Source organism: Gracilinanus agilis, chromosome 1 (genome assembly GCF_016433145.1).
Source record: "Gracilinanus agilis isolate LMUSP501 chromosome 1, AgileGrace, whole genome shotgun sequence".
Taxonomy (NCBI): Eukaryota; Metazoa; Chordata; class Mammalia; order Didelphimorphia; family Didelphidae; genus Gracilinanus; species Gracilinanus agilis.
This window is the reverse complement of record NC_058130.1, coordinates 17784305-17800265: the sequence shown is the minus strand read 5'-3', so window position 1 is coordinate 17800265 and position 15961 is coordinate 17784305. Positions and strand designations below refer to the sequence as shown.

The window sequence follows — 15961 nt, the reverse complement described above, 5'->3', positions numbered from 1 at the left end:
AGGGGAGAGCTTAAGTCTCGTGGGTTAGGAGGAAGTGGCCTCTTTTTTGCGAGTAGGCCATGGCCAGGAAACAGGAGACAAAATGGAGGTGGCGGCAGTTTTGAATGCTTACAAGCGCGTGGTCTAATGATTTTATCTATCAACATGGCTTTAATTAAAATACTAATATATATATTTATACCAGCCTTTATCATTTTTCATTTTTACACCACGTGAGGTCTCCTGGCAGCAGGGGCTACAGGCCTGGTGGTCAGGACACGGGAGTTCAATATGGTGGCCTGGAACTCATGGAAACGGCTGCCATGCCCCAGAGGGAAGCCGGGGAGGAGATGCAGGGCAGTTTGGGCGGACACTCATGCACTCGTAGGGATGGGAAGAGAGTAAGGACCCGAGGCCCAGGGCCCACCCGACTCCACACTCCTCCTCGAGCCCCTTTGAAAGCCAACAGCGTGGAAGCAATGGGCGAGAATAGCCAGGCCCGGGCGGTGTTCAATCCACCGCAGGAACTATGGCCCCGCGCGGGGGCAATTCTGAGCCCTGCGGCCACGTCAGATGCTCTGGGGGAGGTCGGGCCGAGCCTCGACAAGAGCCAGCTTCCAGCTCCCCCAACTAAAGCTGACGGTAACCCTCAGACTCCCCAGCGCCCTGCCGACGCCTGCCAGTGGTCAAGGGCCAGCACGCGTTTCACGTGAACAACAGCCATAACCCCCAACACCGGGGGTGACCAATAAAGTCGTGCTACGAGGCACCTCGTCGGGAAACTTATCACCTAACGATAAAGGCCATCTGCTCCCCAGAGCCCCTGAAACCTGAGCCCAGAGCAGGCTTCGCCCCCATTTCAAAGTAGTGCAGGAAGATGCCGGATGAAATGTGGGCGACTGCCTGGCATGTGGCACTTGGGGTTCGCTCCATACCTTCACTGTGACGGAGGGGACGGCTTCGGCTCCTACTTCATAGCTGGTGGCTTGCTGTGGAGACAGAAAGAGAGAATCAGGAAACAGAGGATCGCAGGGGGGAAGGGGGGAGCCATCCCAATATTCTACATGAATGAGCAAACACAATGGAGGCAATATCAACTCCCCACCACCCAACAGCTAAACAGGGAATTGATGGGAAAGATTTATCGCTGATGACAGACTAAAACATACAAGGGGGATTTTTATGCCTCCTCTTTTAGGGAGGCATAACTCACACTGAAAAGATCCCACAGAATTGGGGGGAGAAAAGGTCATCCTCTATATCGCCAAAGACATTCATTTCCAATCTCTTCTACAAACTGATGTTTATATTGCCTATAAATCTCATCTTGTTTTCCACTCTGGAAAGCCTTCCTTGCACAATCAATTTAGAAAAGGCATCTTCTATGCTAAAGAGGAATCACATTCCTGGGGCCCATTCCTTAATTCCAAAAGAGATTAAGAAAGGTTCTTAAAATGCAACCAAAATCAGAAGGGAAGCAACAAACTGGGGAAAAAAATCTTTATAACAAAAAACTCTAACAGAGATCTGATTACCCAAAAATACAAGGAGCTAAATTAACTGTATAAAAAGTCAAGTCATTCCCCAATTGATAAATGGGCAAGAGACATGAATAGGCAATTTTCACATAAAGAAATCAAAAGTATCAATAAGCACATGAGAAAGTGTTCTAAATCTCTAATAATCAGAGAAATGCAAATCAAAACAACTCTGAGGTATCACCTCACACCTAGCAGATTGGCTAAAATGATAGCAGGGGACAGTCATAAATGTTGGAGGGGATGTGGCCAAATTGGGACATTAATGCATTGCTGGTGGAGCTGTGAACTGATCCAACCATTCTGGATGGCAGTTTGGAACTATGCGCAAAGGTCTATAAAAGACTGCCTGCCCTTTGATCCAGCCATACCATTGCTGGGTTTGTACCCCAAAGAAATTATAGATGAACAGACTCGCACAAAAATATTTATAGCCGCACTTTTTGTGGCGGCAAAAAAATTGGAAAACAAAGGGGAATGGCTGAACAAACTGGTATATGTTAGTGATGGAATACTATTGTGCTCAAAGGAATAATGAACTGGAGGAATTCCATGTGAACTGGAAAGACCTCCAGGAATTGATGCAGAGCGAAAGGAGCAGAACCAGGAGAACATTGTACACAGAGACTGATACACTATGGTAAAATCGAATGTAATGGACCTCTGTACCAGCAGCAATGCAATGACCCAAGACAATTCTGAGGGATTTAGGGAAAAGACGCTCCCCACATTCAGAGGAAGGACTGCAGGAGAGGAAACAAAGAAGAAAAACAACTGCTTGAACGCATGAGTTGAGGTGGACATGATTGAGGATGTAGACCCAAAAGGACCACACCAATGCAACTACCAACAATTTGAAAACCAGTGGAAATGCACATCAGCTATGGGAAAGGGAGGGGTTGGGGGGGGGGGGTGAAGGGGAAAGTAAGAACATGAATCATGTAACCATGGAAAATTTTTCTAAAAAATTAAAATTAAAAAAAAAAAAGAAAGAAAGAAAGAAAGGTTCAGACTAAAAGGCAACCAGATGACAAGCTGGTTTTCCACTGATGAGAACAATTGCAAGAGAGAGAGAGAGAGAGAGAGAGAGAGAGAGAGAGAGAGAGAGAGCAAGCTCCATAACTATATCCTTGGGGGGGGGGGGGGTGTCGTATTTAAAAACCAGCTTTGGTGACAGATACAATGACTCAGCAGATTAGGAGCCAGTCCTAGAGATGGAAGGTTCTGGGTTCAAATCAAATACTTCCCAGCTGTGTGACCCTAGGCAAGTCATTGACCTAGCCCTTACCATTCTTCTGACTCAGAACTGATACTTGGTATTGATTCTAAGACAGAAGGTAAGGGTTGATTGGTTTGTTTTTAAGTTTTTGTCTCTAGAAGCAACTTTGTGCTCATTGAATATTAAGAATTTTTTTTTTTTGACAAGTGAAATCTACCCTAATAATCCCAACAGGAAATTCATGGTTTGGAAGGTGAGGTAAATAAGAAAGATAAAATGCCCATCCAACCAAAGGGAAAGAATTGATTCTGTTTCTCTTTAAGGATAATTCAACAATGCTTGTCTGTGGAATTGTGTAAAATGTTCAGAGATCCTCACTAAATCATGCCTCCATGGAGGCAGGAAGGTCTGGTCTCGAGCCCTCCCTGTGACCCAAGAGGGATGATCATGCTTTAAATCAATTTAGCTCTCTGAGCCTCAGGCAATAACTAACACTGAGCTAAGTGCCAAGGAGGTACAATGTGTACTGGAAGTGGAAGTTCCCACATACCCCCAAATCACAGATCCTTCAGTGGAATAAAACCATATAAACACTAGTGTTTGTCCATTTGAGACTCAAGTTTTCTCCATTCTGAGTGAAGTGGAAAGAGAGAAGAACTTGGGAGTCAAAAGACATGAGTTCAAGCTATCGGAGTGACCCGCACCCAGTCACTTCCCTGAGTATCAGTTTCCTCATCTGTAAAATAACGGGGTTGGCCCAGGTGAATTCTGAGGACTCTTCTGGCTAAGATCAAAGATCCTGTCCTTTTAATTAGGAATCCCAAGCCAGATATCAAAACAGGCTTTTCACTCTAAAAGCAAAATTCCATTTCTCCCCTCTTCAAAGGTGGAATTAAGAATGAAATGACCCTCTTCCCTTTCACCTTTCCCCAAGCATCCGAGCACCCAAGTATTCTGGGAGCATCAAAACATTATCCTATAAAGAGGAAAACCGGAGAAGAAAGGATGCCATTTCAGCCAGGCTCATCGTCCTAGTTCCATTTCCTCACAGAATTCCGTCAGTACTACTGACTGCTCTTCTATGAATGAATGATGGGTCCTGACATCCTAGCAAGGGCACGTGTACGGTCCTGGGAAAACACACCGAGAACAGAGGAAGGAGTGAAAGAAGTGAGGCGGGTCACGATGGCCCGTTACCACGTCAAGGTCCTCCCTGGAAAATACCGAAAGTTGTGACACCAAAAGGCAATCGCCTGCTCCAAATAACCCATGGAAAAGAATAGCTAGAAAAGTGGGGGTGACCCAAAGCCAAAAAGCACCCCTTGTGGGACAGAGAGACGTCCGAGCGCTGGCCAGCCACTGAGAAGCAAAAGTCTCGCGGCCGCCATTTTGGGTCACTAAGATGGAAGGTCTGGAAGGGGTCTCGGTTCTCCTACGTGCTTCGGGGGGATGCGTGTGTCCTTCATCGCGAGGCCTACGTTGTGGCGTGTTTTTCTAAAGCTCCATTTACTGGCCTGTTTTTATTACAACTTGGGGCTCCATGTTTATACTAAACCCTCGAGAAAGCCGCTTCTGAGGTTCTGTTTCTGAGCCGAGGCACTGCAGTGACTCCCAGGAGCCGGGCCACTGTCCAGGCTGATCCCCTTCGAAGAGTCACCTCTCAGGCCCAGAATGCAGCCTGTGAAGCAGAGCTCCCGAGGATGGCAAATCTTGTGTGTGCGCACATGTGTGTGTGTGTGTGTGCGTGTACGTGTCTGTGTGTGTGTCTGTGCGTGTGTCTGTGTGTGTGTGCGTGTGTCTGCGTGTCTGTGTGTGTCTGTGTGTGCGTGTGTGTACACACGTGCGTGTGTGTGCGTGTGTGCACGTGTATGTGTGCATGTCTGTGCGTGTGTATGTGCGTGTCTGTGTGTGTGTCTGTGCGTGTCTGTGCATGTGTATGTGTGTGTGTCTGTGTGTGTGTGCGTGTGTCTGCGTGTCTGTGTGTGTCTGTGTGTGTGTGTGCGCGCGTGCGTGTGTGTGTGCATGTGTGCACGTGTATGTGTGCATGTCTGTGCGTGTGTATGTGTGTGTCTGTGTGTGTCTGTGTGTCTGTGCGTGTGTGTGCGCGTGTCTGTGCATGTGTATGTGTGTGTATGTGTGTGTCTGTGTGCGTGTGTCTGTGTGTGTGTGCGTGTGTGTGTGCGCGTGTCTGTGTGTGTGTCTGTGCGTGTGTCTGTGTGTGTTTGTGTGTGTCTGTCTGTGTGTATCTGTGCGTGTGTGTGCGTGTGTCTGTGCGTGTGTATGTGTGTGTATGTGTGTGCGTGTCTGTGTGCGTGTCTGTGCGTGTCTGTGTCTGTGTGTGTCTGTGTGTGTGCGTGTGTGTGCGCGTGTCTGTGCGTGTGTGTGCGTGTCTGTGTGTATGTGTGTGCGCGCATGTGTGTGTGCGTGTGTGTGCGTGTGTGTGCGTGTGTATGTGTGTGCATGTGTGTGCGTGTGTGTGTGCGTGTGTGCGTGTGTGTGCGTGTGCGTGTGTGTGCGTGTGCGTGTGCATGCGTGCTGGTTAGGGGAGATTGTCGCACCTCCACGCCCCTGTAACCATCCCGCACTAAGTCCTCCTTCATCCCCTGCCCCCCATCATCCTCTGGGATCGGGACGGGCCCAGAGAAAAGAAGGAGTCACAGAAGGGGGGAGGACAGCCGATCCCTCCACAACGCATTCAGAAAGTCAGGAGAAACTCGTCCCCTCAAAAAAGGGCCGGGGGCGTATGTTGGGTTCTTTGTAAGATAAGCACCGGGGCGGCCCGTTCTAAGAGATCGCCCGAAGGTTACAGCTGCTGGAGATGCAGCTCTTCTGCGTCTGCTCCTTCGGCCATGGACGTTTAGAGAACATTATCAGGGCTGCCACTTTTATAAAACTTTAGATTTCACCCGTGTGATTCTGCCCTCCACAAGCCAGGTGGCAGCCCTTCTATGCCTTTCGGAGCCGTGCCATCCACTGGCCTCCAGCCAGCCTCTCCAAACGTAGCTGGGCTCACCCTCACTCTAGGGGAATGTGCCCACCATCTGCGCTCCAACTTAACCCCTCTCCTCGCCCCTCACATCTGTGGGCCAGGCTCTGCTGGCCTAGTCCTCTCGGGGCCCTGCTGTGCCCAGAAAGGTGCCAAAGGAAGCGGAGCAGAAGGGAGCCCAGAGAAAGGGAGAAGCCACCCTCAGCTGCTGCCTCCTCCTTTCTTCTCCCTCTTCGGTGTGAGGAAACGGGTTCCTTTAGTGCTAACTAGGCCTCACCCAACCCCTCTGAAATGGCTGCTTGGTCCTTGGTCCTCCTTCACATCCTCGCCCCCACAACCAGCACCAATTCTCCATGACCTCCCAGGAGGTGAACTTATTCACATACAGACACATTGTCCAGGTTGGGGCAGACGGTGGCAAAAATCGACAGGTGGTCTTCTGACTCCGTTAGGGACAAAGAACCTGCAAGAGAAGGTCCGAGTGAAGTATTTCCACAGAAATATTAGTCTTGCCCCATAAAAACCATCATTACAAATAGCTTCTCCTGTGTTTCTTTTCCACTTTGGAAATAACAAATCTCATTGATAATTGGGTTACACAAAGAAAAACATCTAAGTGGGTTAATGAAAGAAAAGCGAGTCAAAAAAAGAGTTTAAAATTTCTCGTCTTGAGGTATCAAGACAGCTCTAGAGATCTTTTCTGAAAAATGTGCTTTTATTATGAAGCGAACAACCACCCACAAACACAAATAATCTAATGCGCAAAGAAGAATGGGAAGCTTCTACGGAGTAACCCCGAACTTTGGGCGCTTTGGCTTTCTAGTGCCTGTTAAAATGGACAACAAAGGAGCAGCGACGCTGTCCTTCTGGCCCTCTTCTGAATCTTCCGTTGTCCCGTGTGTGTTATCTCTCTGAGTGGCTGGTGGCTGGCTGTCGGTTTGTTTGCGACTCTTCTGAGTCCTGCTCATTCCTTTCTGCCTCCGCAGAAGAAGCAAGCAGAATCAAAAGAGGGGAGCCAACAGAGAGGGAGAGGCGCCCGTGCTTGCAGCCCAAAGGGTGGACGATGAGGCGACAGCCCGGCGTTAGGGGGACGCTCTCTCACAGCCGTTTCTGCAACAGCCATCGTCAGCCTGGCCTCCCACCCTTCCAGGGTTCCTGAAGGTATCATGAAAATTCCTTCTAACATCTTATCCGAGGGCAGACGGGCACAGGCCCAGGCTCTGCCTTCTCCCTGTGATTCCATGGAGAGGGCTCCACTAGCTCCCTGCAAACGCCCCGGCACAGGCGCTCCCTTCCACGGGCCCTGCACGTGTCTCGTATGGAGCGAGTGGTCAGCACGCCACGTCCTCCACTGGAGTCCAGGCTCCTTGTGGGCAGAGCCGGGCACAACAGGGATTCTTCATGAATGTTTGTTTGTCCCCCGACTGGCAAGACACCAACATACAAATCTGCCTCTGTGTACATATGTCTGTGCACGTGTGTGTGATCTCGTTTGGCCCAACGTGAAATGGGTCGCCTTGGAAGGAAGGGGGTCCCTGAAGCAGTAGCTGAACAACTACCAGCGGGGCTGTGGGAGGGGAGTTGATCTAGATGAGACGACATCATCTCTGAAATCCCTTCCAACCCTGCGCTTCTGAGTAGAGCCCTCCAGAAGTCAGGAATGTGTTTGGCAAATTTAAGTCAACAAATCAGAAGAGTAGACATTCAAGTGAATAATGGGGTCATCAGAAAGTTTACTACTTTAACTTTAAGCATATATTTGATATCGAGCAGCCTTAATGCTTTTACAAAACAACAAACCATTTTCATAAAACTACATACAAGAATTTTATAGCCTGTTTCCTCATATCTTTTGCAACGTAGAAAAATAAAACTTGTGTTTTCAAAGAGGACTCTTTCATAGATCAAATTCTCTTTTCAGAAATGAAATCAGACGGTAAGAGGGAAGCCCCCAGATGCCCCTACTTCCATTTGGAGGTGATGTACAACATCTCTCGGTACCTTCGCAGAACCAGCTACAAGCAGAATAGCCCAAGGCCTGGAGCTCAGAGTGGGGCACAGGACCAGCAGCCTCCTGGAACAGGAACGCGACTTCCTGCCGTTTTGCATCAATTAAATTCAATCCCATTAACCCACAGCTCGTGGAGAGGGACGAGGGACGTCGACCATCCAGAACAAGTGAGGACGCCATCATCAAATGTCAAGCTTTATAATGAAATTGTTTTTTGTTTTAATGAGCTCTGAGGGCTTTAATCTGACGAGTGCCACCTTTTTTGCCAAATAAATTGAAGTGGCTGGGTGGCACACTGACCCAGCCTGGAGTCAGAAGACCCGAGTTCAAATCCTACCTCAGATACTTATTAGCTTTGGACCCCAGATGAGTTATTTAAACTCTCTCAGTCCCAGTTCCCCCAACTATAAAAATGGGGATAACAGCCGTTACTTCCCAGCATGGCTAGGAGGGTCAAATGAGGGAATATTTGTGAAGTCCTTGGCACAGTACCTGGCACATAGTAGGCCCTCTAAAAATGCATGTTCCCTTCCCTTCCCCCATCCCAAATTAAAATCAACAGAACCCGAGGCTGTTCGGGGGATTCCACTGATGCAAACAATGCTGTCAGCCATGGGAAGCCCTTCTTTCCCTGAGAGGCCAGCTCAGAGCTTCACTACCTTCTAGGTGAAACAGGAGGGGGGCCTCCAAAGAGGATCGCAGCCTTCCTCTCATGCCCGAGTGGCCGTGGGATCAGGGCAAAAACAGCTCCATTCTGGGGCTCTGAATTTTTAATATTTTCAGTTCACTGTTTTCCTTTAAAAGTTTAATAAGAGAATGTGAGCAGGACGAGGGCAACATAATGCGGCTTTAATGTGTGTTACCCCGAAAAGTCATCTGCCTTTTATCTAAGGCTCCAGCAGCAGCCTGGGAGTCGCATGAAGAGCCCAACGTACATGAATGGGTGTGGCGAGGCGATGGGATGAACTTGGCCTCCCCTGTTTTCCTTGGCCTTTACTGCTCTCCCTCGCTTATTATTCCTTCTTGGTCCAACATCTCTTTTCATTAAAATAGTTCATATTTTCTCCAATTTAAAAAAAAAATACATTGACCTGATGCTGAAAAGTAATGCTTTTCATATGCCTAATGAAAAGCACTGGGGTTTTGTTATTTGAGAAAAAATGTCATCATAAAACGATATCCTTGGGAATCGACGAGTAAAAAACACTGAGGGACTGAAAGCTCAGAAGTGAAGACGTCGGCAGCAACAGCGCCATCCCGGCCAGGCACCGACACCTGCCCTTGTGGCCACCCGGATCATGGGGAGGACGTGGCGGCAGCCCCCGGCCCAGCCCTCGCGCCCCCCACGCTCGGCTCACTCCATCACAAAGGAGAAGCCAGGTGGGCCCACGACATCCCTCCCGGCCCCACAATCCTGCCTCCACGGAGGTGGTCGAGGCCGGACCCCCCCCTCCCCCCGAGAGCCACCGCGCCTACCCGGGGACTTGTTGACGTCCCTGATGACCTTCTGCAGCTCCTTCATCTCCACGTCCAGCTCTTCGTAGTTGATTTCTCTGGAGTCCACCTTCGGGGCTTGGAAGAGCGACGGGTCTGTGCCCAGGTAGGAGCACTGCAGGTGGCCCTTGTCGCTCAGCGTGACGATCACTCCCTTCAGGTCTCTGCGGGGAGGAAGGAAAGCGTGAGCCGCGCGGGCAGGGGGGCGCCGGCAGGGCAGCCACGATGGGACCGCCAAGGGCTGCAGCCACGAGCTCCTTCCACCCAAGAAGGACGACTTACGGTGCCTTGGGCAGGGGTGAGCCCATGGCCCGGCCTGGGGCCCGGGGCAGACCCAGAAACCCAACAGAGCCCCCTCAACAAGCCCGGAGAAAGGATGCCGGCTCGGCCGCTCTCCAGTCTGGGCTGCCCACTTTCCCGGGGCGCCTGGAACAGCTCTTGATGCTCCTGCTGGCGGCTGGCCGGCATCGCCAGGAGACGCCAAGGTCTGCCAGGCCCTCTGCCTGGGGGGTCTCGTTTGTCCTCACAACAGCCCCGGGGGGGGGGGTACTATTAATAGACCCATTTCAGAGATGAGGAAACTGAGGCCGAAAAATATGAAGCAACTTGCCCAGGGCTCCACAGCTAGTAAGTATCTCAGGAAGGATTTGAATTCAGTTCTGCCTTACCCCACGTCTAGAACTTTGAGCGCTATATGGCTCTCACTCACACATACACACACATCATTCTGTCTTCAAATCAATACCTTGTATTGGTTCTAAGGCAGAAGAGCGGTAAGGGTAGGCAATGGGGTTGAGTGACTTGTCCAGGGTCACACAGCTGGGAAGAGTGAGGCCAAATGTGAACTCAGGACCTCCGTCTCTGGGCCTGGCTCTCCATCTACTGAGCCACCCAGCTGCCCCCACCTATATTTTTTATGTCTCTCCGATGCCACTTCTGCATGAAAGTCGTCCTCGGCAACAAGGCCTGCCACTGCCCAAAGGTTGCACAATGAGGGCCCTCTGGGGGCAGCTGGGCATGCAGACAACTTTCAAAGGGCCTTCTAGCTCCTGGTGCCAGTCTGCTGATTCTGGGCCAAGTTATGTGCTCTGGGGCACTGACTAAAAGGCAGCTGGTGGCAGAGTTGACACAAGCCAAGGCCAGGAGCCAGGAAGTCCTGGGTTCAAATCTGGCCTCAGATCCTTTCTATATAGGTGACCACAGGCAATTCATTGACCCTCACATGGCTTTCGTTTCCTCAACTGCCAAATGGGGATAATAATAGCTGCTGGCTGCCAGGGCCGTGGTGAGGATCCTCAGAATATTATAAAGAGAATATTAGAAAGCTCTCAGCACAGGTGCTCTGGTAAAGTTAGTTTTCTTCCCTCCCATCCCCATCCCCAGGAGCTGCCCTTCTCACTACCTTGGGCCCAACAGCACTACTTCATCCCAAACTAGGAGCAAGATGGGGCATCAGAAGACCTCCCCATCCACAGGGAGCCCAGACTGCGCTGCATCTGCCTCTGTGCCTCCGAGAAGAGAGGCCGAGGCTCCCGGCAAGCACGTGCCTCCCCGAATCCCAGCTGAACAAGGAGCAGGAGGAGCGTGAGCACGAGGGACATTTTGTAGCTTCTTGCCCGTGGGTGGCCATGACCAAAGAACTGGGCACATGGTAGCTGTACACTGGGGAGGGAATGTTTGCCCTTCTGACAGTCTTCTGAACATGGGGCAGCTCCGTGCCACCTTGAGGCACCGGACAGGGCTGGGAATGGTACCTGGGATTTCACAGGTACAACAATGGCCCCGATGAAGAAACTCCCTCTGCAAAACAGGCCCTCGTCTTCTCTGCAACTTCGTTTTATTTTTTTTTTTTAGATTATGTATATCAACTTTTTTATTTTAGAATTTAGATAAATTCTATTATATATTAACTTATTATATATACATATATGCATATATAATTATATTTTAACTCCTATAATCTATCTATATATATCTATATAGAGGGAGCACTGAAGTTAACTGGCTTGCTCAGGGTTATGCAGGCTAAATGGTGTCTGAGGCAGAACTGGAAATGCCACACTATCAGCCACTGACTTCCTCCGAGGCCCAAAGGCAACAAGAAATACCTTTTCAGGGGCCTTTGGTGACCTCACTTTGTGACACTCATGATGGTGTGGTAATTGGATTAAGTCTACACTGTCCATCTTTAGATTTAATCACCAAAGGTGAGAGCACCTTCCAGTTCTGGGAGGTCCTAACCTACGTGTGCTAGAGTGAGTGACCAATCAGAATCGACTGACCGCCCCCAGGCGTTCTATGAGAAGCGTCTATTGTGATTGGACACGCGGGCTAGGCATACGTGACCCCTTTAAAAAGAGGGAGCCGAGTGAGTGAGGGGTCTTCGGTTGAAGAGGGCTTCTGGTGATGGACCTCTTCTGGTTCGTGGAGGAGTGCTGGAACGCTGAGACCCTGGTGCGGCGGCTTTCAATATCTTCTTTTGAATTCCACATGGTGAGTTTAAAGCCTGAATCTTCCTGAACTTCTCTTAAGGAACTTCTTTTAATAGACTCTGTGAATGGAATTTTGCTTCATTCGCCTCCGGGCCTCTGGCCCTCTGTCGACTGAGGGTTAATTAGATCTACCCGGATTAATTAGAGGATCGTAGTAAATTACCTACTGGGTTAGATTCTATTTCCTTATTTCCTCTCTCTCTCTTCTAAATTATAAATAAACTTCCATAAAAGTCAATTTTGACTTGAGATTATTCTTAATTGAGGATTGATAATAGTTCAATCCTCTGGTGAACATCTTTTAATATACTGAACCCAAAAAAACCCCTTTTCCCCCTTACGACGGACATATACGTGGAAAGATGACATTGAGTCAAGCAAGGCCGCCTGCTTCTCTGCCAGCGTCCAAAAGGGAACAACAGGGCCTGCTCCAGCATCCCAGGAGCTCAGTGGAAATGGTCTCTGGGACAACCTGGGTGACGTGCAACTGCCTCCCTAGACTGGTTTCCTCCTCAATAAAATGATGGAGTTGAACTCAGCAGGCTCCAAGATCCTTCCACCTCTATGATTCTTTGATTTAAAAGGATGAAGGACAGAAATTCAATAAAGAATTTTCTCTGACTCTAAATCCATCAATATCTACTTTGATTCTGCACTTCTAGGAAGTCTCGTGCCTTCCCGTCATGAATTCCTTCTTCAAGCAGCGTTACAAGGTACAGGCATGGCAAGAACAAAATAGTATTTCCACAGCTCTGTGCTGTCATCGCTCTGGGCACGGGTGCAAGTCCTCCACCCCCTTCTCGTCCAGGGTCCCTTTGACGAGTGCCTCACGTAGATGTCCACATGAGGACCCACCTGGGGACTGACCCCGGCATTCATGGGGCACCCACACCGCCCAGACAGCCCATCTGTTGTCTCTGGATTTTGAAAGAATTATAGACTCTCAGGATGGAAAGGAAGCCCAGCATCATCTAGTCCTTTCCCGGAATGCCCGGGGTACATCCAGCGCGTTGATGATCTCTTCAGTGTCTGCCTGGATTGGATCATTCCTAACAGGTAACGGGTAACAGAAGCCACTATGAGTCTCGTCTGTCGTCCTCTGAGAGGCCGCCTCAGAACCTGTGGTACATTGTGATCCGTGGCCATAGAACATCCCAGAGAGAACAATGCGGTGACAAGGCAGATTTTGTTTTAGGGAGACGGTGGGGCCACTGAGATAAACTATTTCACCAGCGTTTACTACCTCTGAAACTACTATGTTCAAGATACATACTGATGGGCCAGTATGTGGTAGCACAGAATGGGTGCTCATGGACCGCTGTAGGGCCTGTCCATCCAAGACCTGTTGCATCCTCAGCGGTCAGGGATCACCTGGTCATCTGGCTTTGCAAGGCCCATCAAAAGCATTTATTAAAAGGACACCATGAAAATAACTGAACATATACCAAAGGTTGTTGGCCGAAGAAGGGGAAGTGAAGGAACTCTACAAACTCAAAAGGGCTTTCCAAATTCAACGAACATATATTTTAATACTTAGTGGCTGTTAAAACCAGTGGAAATGCGCGTTGGCTATGGGGGGTGGGGGGAGGGTGGTCAAGGGGGGATGAAGGGGAGAATAAAAACATGAATCATGTAACCATGGAAAATTTTTCTAAAAAATAAAATATTAAAACAAAAACAAAAACAAATACTTAGTGGCTTCTGTGCAAAAGTGAGGATTGAGGAGAATGAAGAAAAATAAGTGGGAAGACGTGGTTCATGAGTAATAGATGAAAGTGGCCAAAGGCTTGATTACACAAGAATGTACATAAGTACGTTACATGGGAAGAGAGTTAGAAGGTATCTCCTCAAGAAAACTAAGTAAAATCAAACATGCAAAAACGAAATGTAGCTGAGTGTTTCTGAGCAGGGAGCAACAGGAAAATGTTGAGTCATTTTCAAATCAGCTGGCTGCTATCTACAGTCAAACATGTTACAGCAAAGATAAAAATCAGTATCAAATGAGACTAAAAATGAGATGTGGTGTGCAACTGAGGCAACTCAAAACTGACCTTTTTAATCAAGCTATTGATCCTGAAAATGGGAAATGAATAAAAGAATAGACACTGACACAGAATAACATCATTTTTCTAGCAGGGTTCAAACAATGTAAATCAAGCATCCCAGAAAAGCCAAAGGAGGATAGAAAACAGAGAAGAGAGAATTTTAGCCAGAAAAGCTGATCTCCCTGCCAAGAAGTGATATGGCTGCCAACGGCAACACAGGTTTCAAATACAAGCTCATTTGTAAAATCGCACAGAGAAGGATAGAAGATTATAAACAATATCACCTCATAAAAGAGTGAGAAGCAGCAGTGGGAAAAACAACTTTAGAGAGCTTTGGCAAAGGACCCAAATAACCTAGATCATCCCTGGGGCCTTTAGGGATAGAACTGGAGAGAGGTCAATGAACAGATGGAAAATGCAAGAAAAAGTGGCAGAGATTTCTGAATCTAACTCTTTTCTCCATGAACTGAAGGGTAAAGTAAAAACAGCTCTTAAAAAAAAAAATAATGTGAATTAAGCTTGAAAAAGCAGCTGGATCAGTCCAAGTCCAGAAGGAGAAAGCCTGAGTTGAGGGAGAAACAATTTTGAGGGTGTTAAAGGACAGACTCTCAAGATATTTCAAAAGATGAAGGACAGATACCAAATACTTGGGGGGGGGGGGAATCAAGGATTAAATTATTGCATCAAAAAGTGATTTTGAAAAAATTGTGCAGATCGAAGCATACTATTTTTCTATTTTTCACTTTTTCTTCCTGGGTTTTTTTGTTTGTTTGTTTTCTTCCACAGCATTAACTGATTTAGAAATGATTTGTATGATCACACATGTATAATCTATATCAAATTGTTTATTGTTTAAGGAGGAAAGGAGAGAATTTGAATTCGAAATGTTAGGAAATGAATGTTAAAAATTGCTTTTGCATATAATTGGGAAAAATATTATTAATAGAAAAGTAAAAGAAAGACAATATCCCAACTACTGACCCCTGTGAAAGGCACTGTGTCATAGTAGAGAGTAAGCTTGTCTCAGAGTCAGAAAGATCTGGGTTCAAGTCCTGCCTCTAATACAGTGTGTAAGGCGGTGCTCTCACCAAGCTGTGAAAGAGTTGCCCTTGTGTAACAGTGGCGGGAGTTTTCTCGCCGGGGACAGCCTATGCCGTCCAGGTCACGGCTACAGCCAAAAACAGAAACAAAAAACCTCAAAATCTTTATTGGAATCCACATTGAACACAGCCTTGATGAAAGGATGAGAAGGGAACTGAAGGCTTCACAAAGAATGTTCGACAGCAAACCACACTGTTATGGTCACAACTGGCTGAGAGGCACGTGCGGAGCATACAAGGTCTCTCTGGGCTGACTCCGAGTTAAGTACAATAAACTGTCAATTCATTTGAGCCAAATTGAGCCTTACAGCAGGGCATTCATGACAATGTGTGTGCCCCACCCTGGTGGTCCTAGGGACCCCTTTTCAGATAACTGAAAGAAATGCTCAGTTGCAGTTAGAGGTTAGTAACAAGATGCAGTTTTTCCTCATCCAAGTTCACAGACCCCACCTCCTTGAATCCCTTTTGGGAATTTAGGAGTTCTATTAAGAACTCTAACCCTAACCCTCAAAGGCTCTCCTCCAAGAAAGTGTCTCCTATCTGTGTTTCAAGATCATATAAGATTTCTTTAGTATTAACAGTGGACATCACTTTGTTCTCCATGACCAGATTTTTCATATCAATTGTTAAATAACACAAGAAGATATGCTAGCCAATGTGGGTCATTCTTTATCGTGTAAGACATCTAGTGTAGAATCCAAATGTGAAGAATCCTTCACCGGCAATGGGGAGGTCTCCCTGGAGCCTACAAGAGCTCCCTAAATGCAATCCATTTTGAGTTTGGAGCCAGCTTCCAGGGAAGAAATCCCTTCTACTATTGTAAAGCTCTTCCACAGCGGGAAGCACTGAGATAAACAACTTGTTCTGGACCACAGAGTATGTGTCTGAGGTGAGACTCAAACCCAGGTCTTTGTGACTCCAAAGCCACTCCCTACTCATTATAGCATGCCATCTCTCTCCATAGGAGACCTGAGAGACAAAGAGAGAAAAAGAGACAGAGAGAGAGAGAGGAAAGAGAGAATGAGAGATGGGGGGAGGGGAGAAAGAGAGAGAGAGAGAGAGAGAGAGAGAGAGAGAGAGAGAGAGAGAGAGAGAGA

The 15961-nt window shown here is 47.9% G+C and overlaps 1 protein-coding gene across 1 annotated transcript in view; it reads right to left on the bottom strand.

The window, feature by feature from the left end:
* Window positions 1-15961, bottom strand: part of BBS9 (Bardet-Biedl syndrome 9) — a 309955-nt gene that overhangs the window by 219878 nt on the left and 74116 nt on the right. The window contains exons 8-10 of the mRNA XM_044675618.1: window positions 9210-9391; window positions 6109-6185; window positions 915-968 (exon numbers count right to left, since the gene is read on the bottom strand). Coding sequence (XP_044531553.1) covers window positions 915-968; window positions 6109-6185; window positions 9210-9391 — 313 coding nt within the window. The remainder of the gene's footprint in view (window positions 1-914; window positions 969-6108; window positions 6186-9209; window positions 9392-15961) is intronic.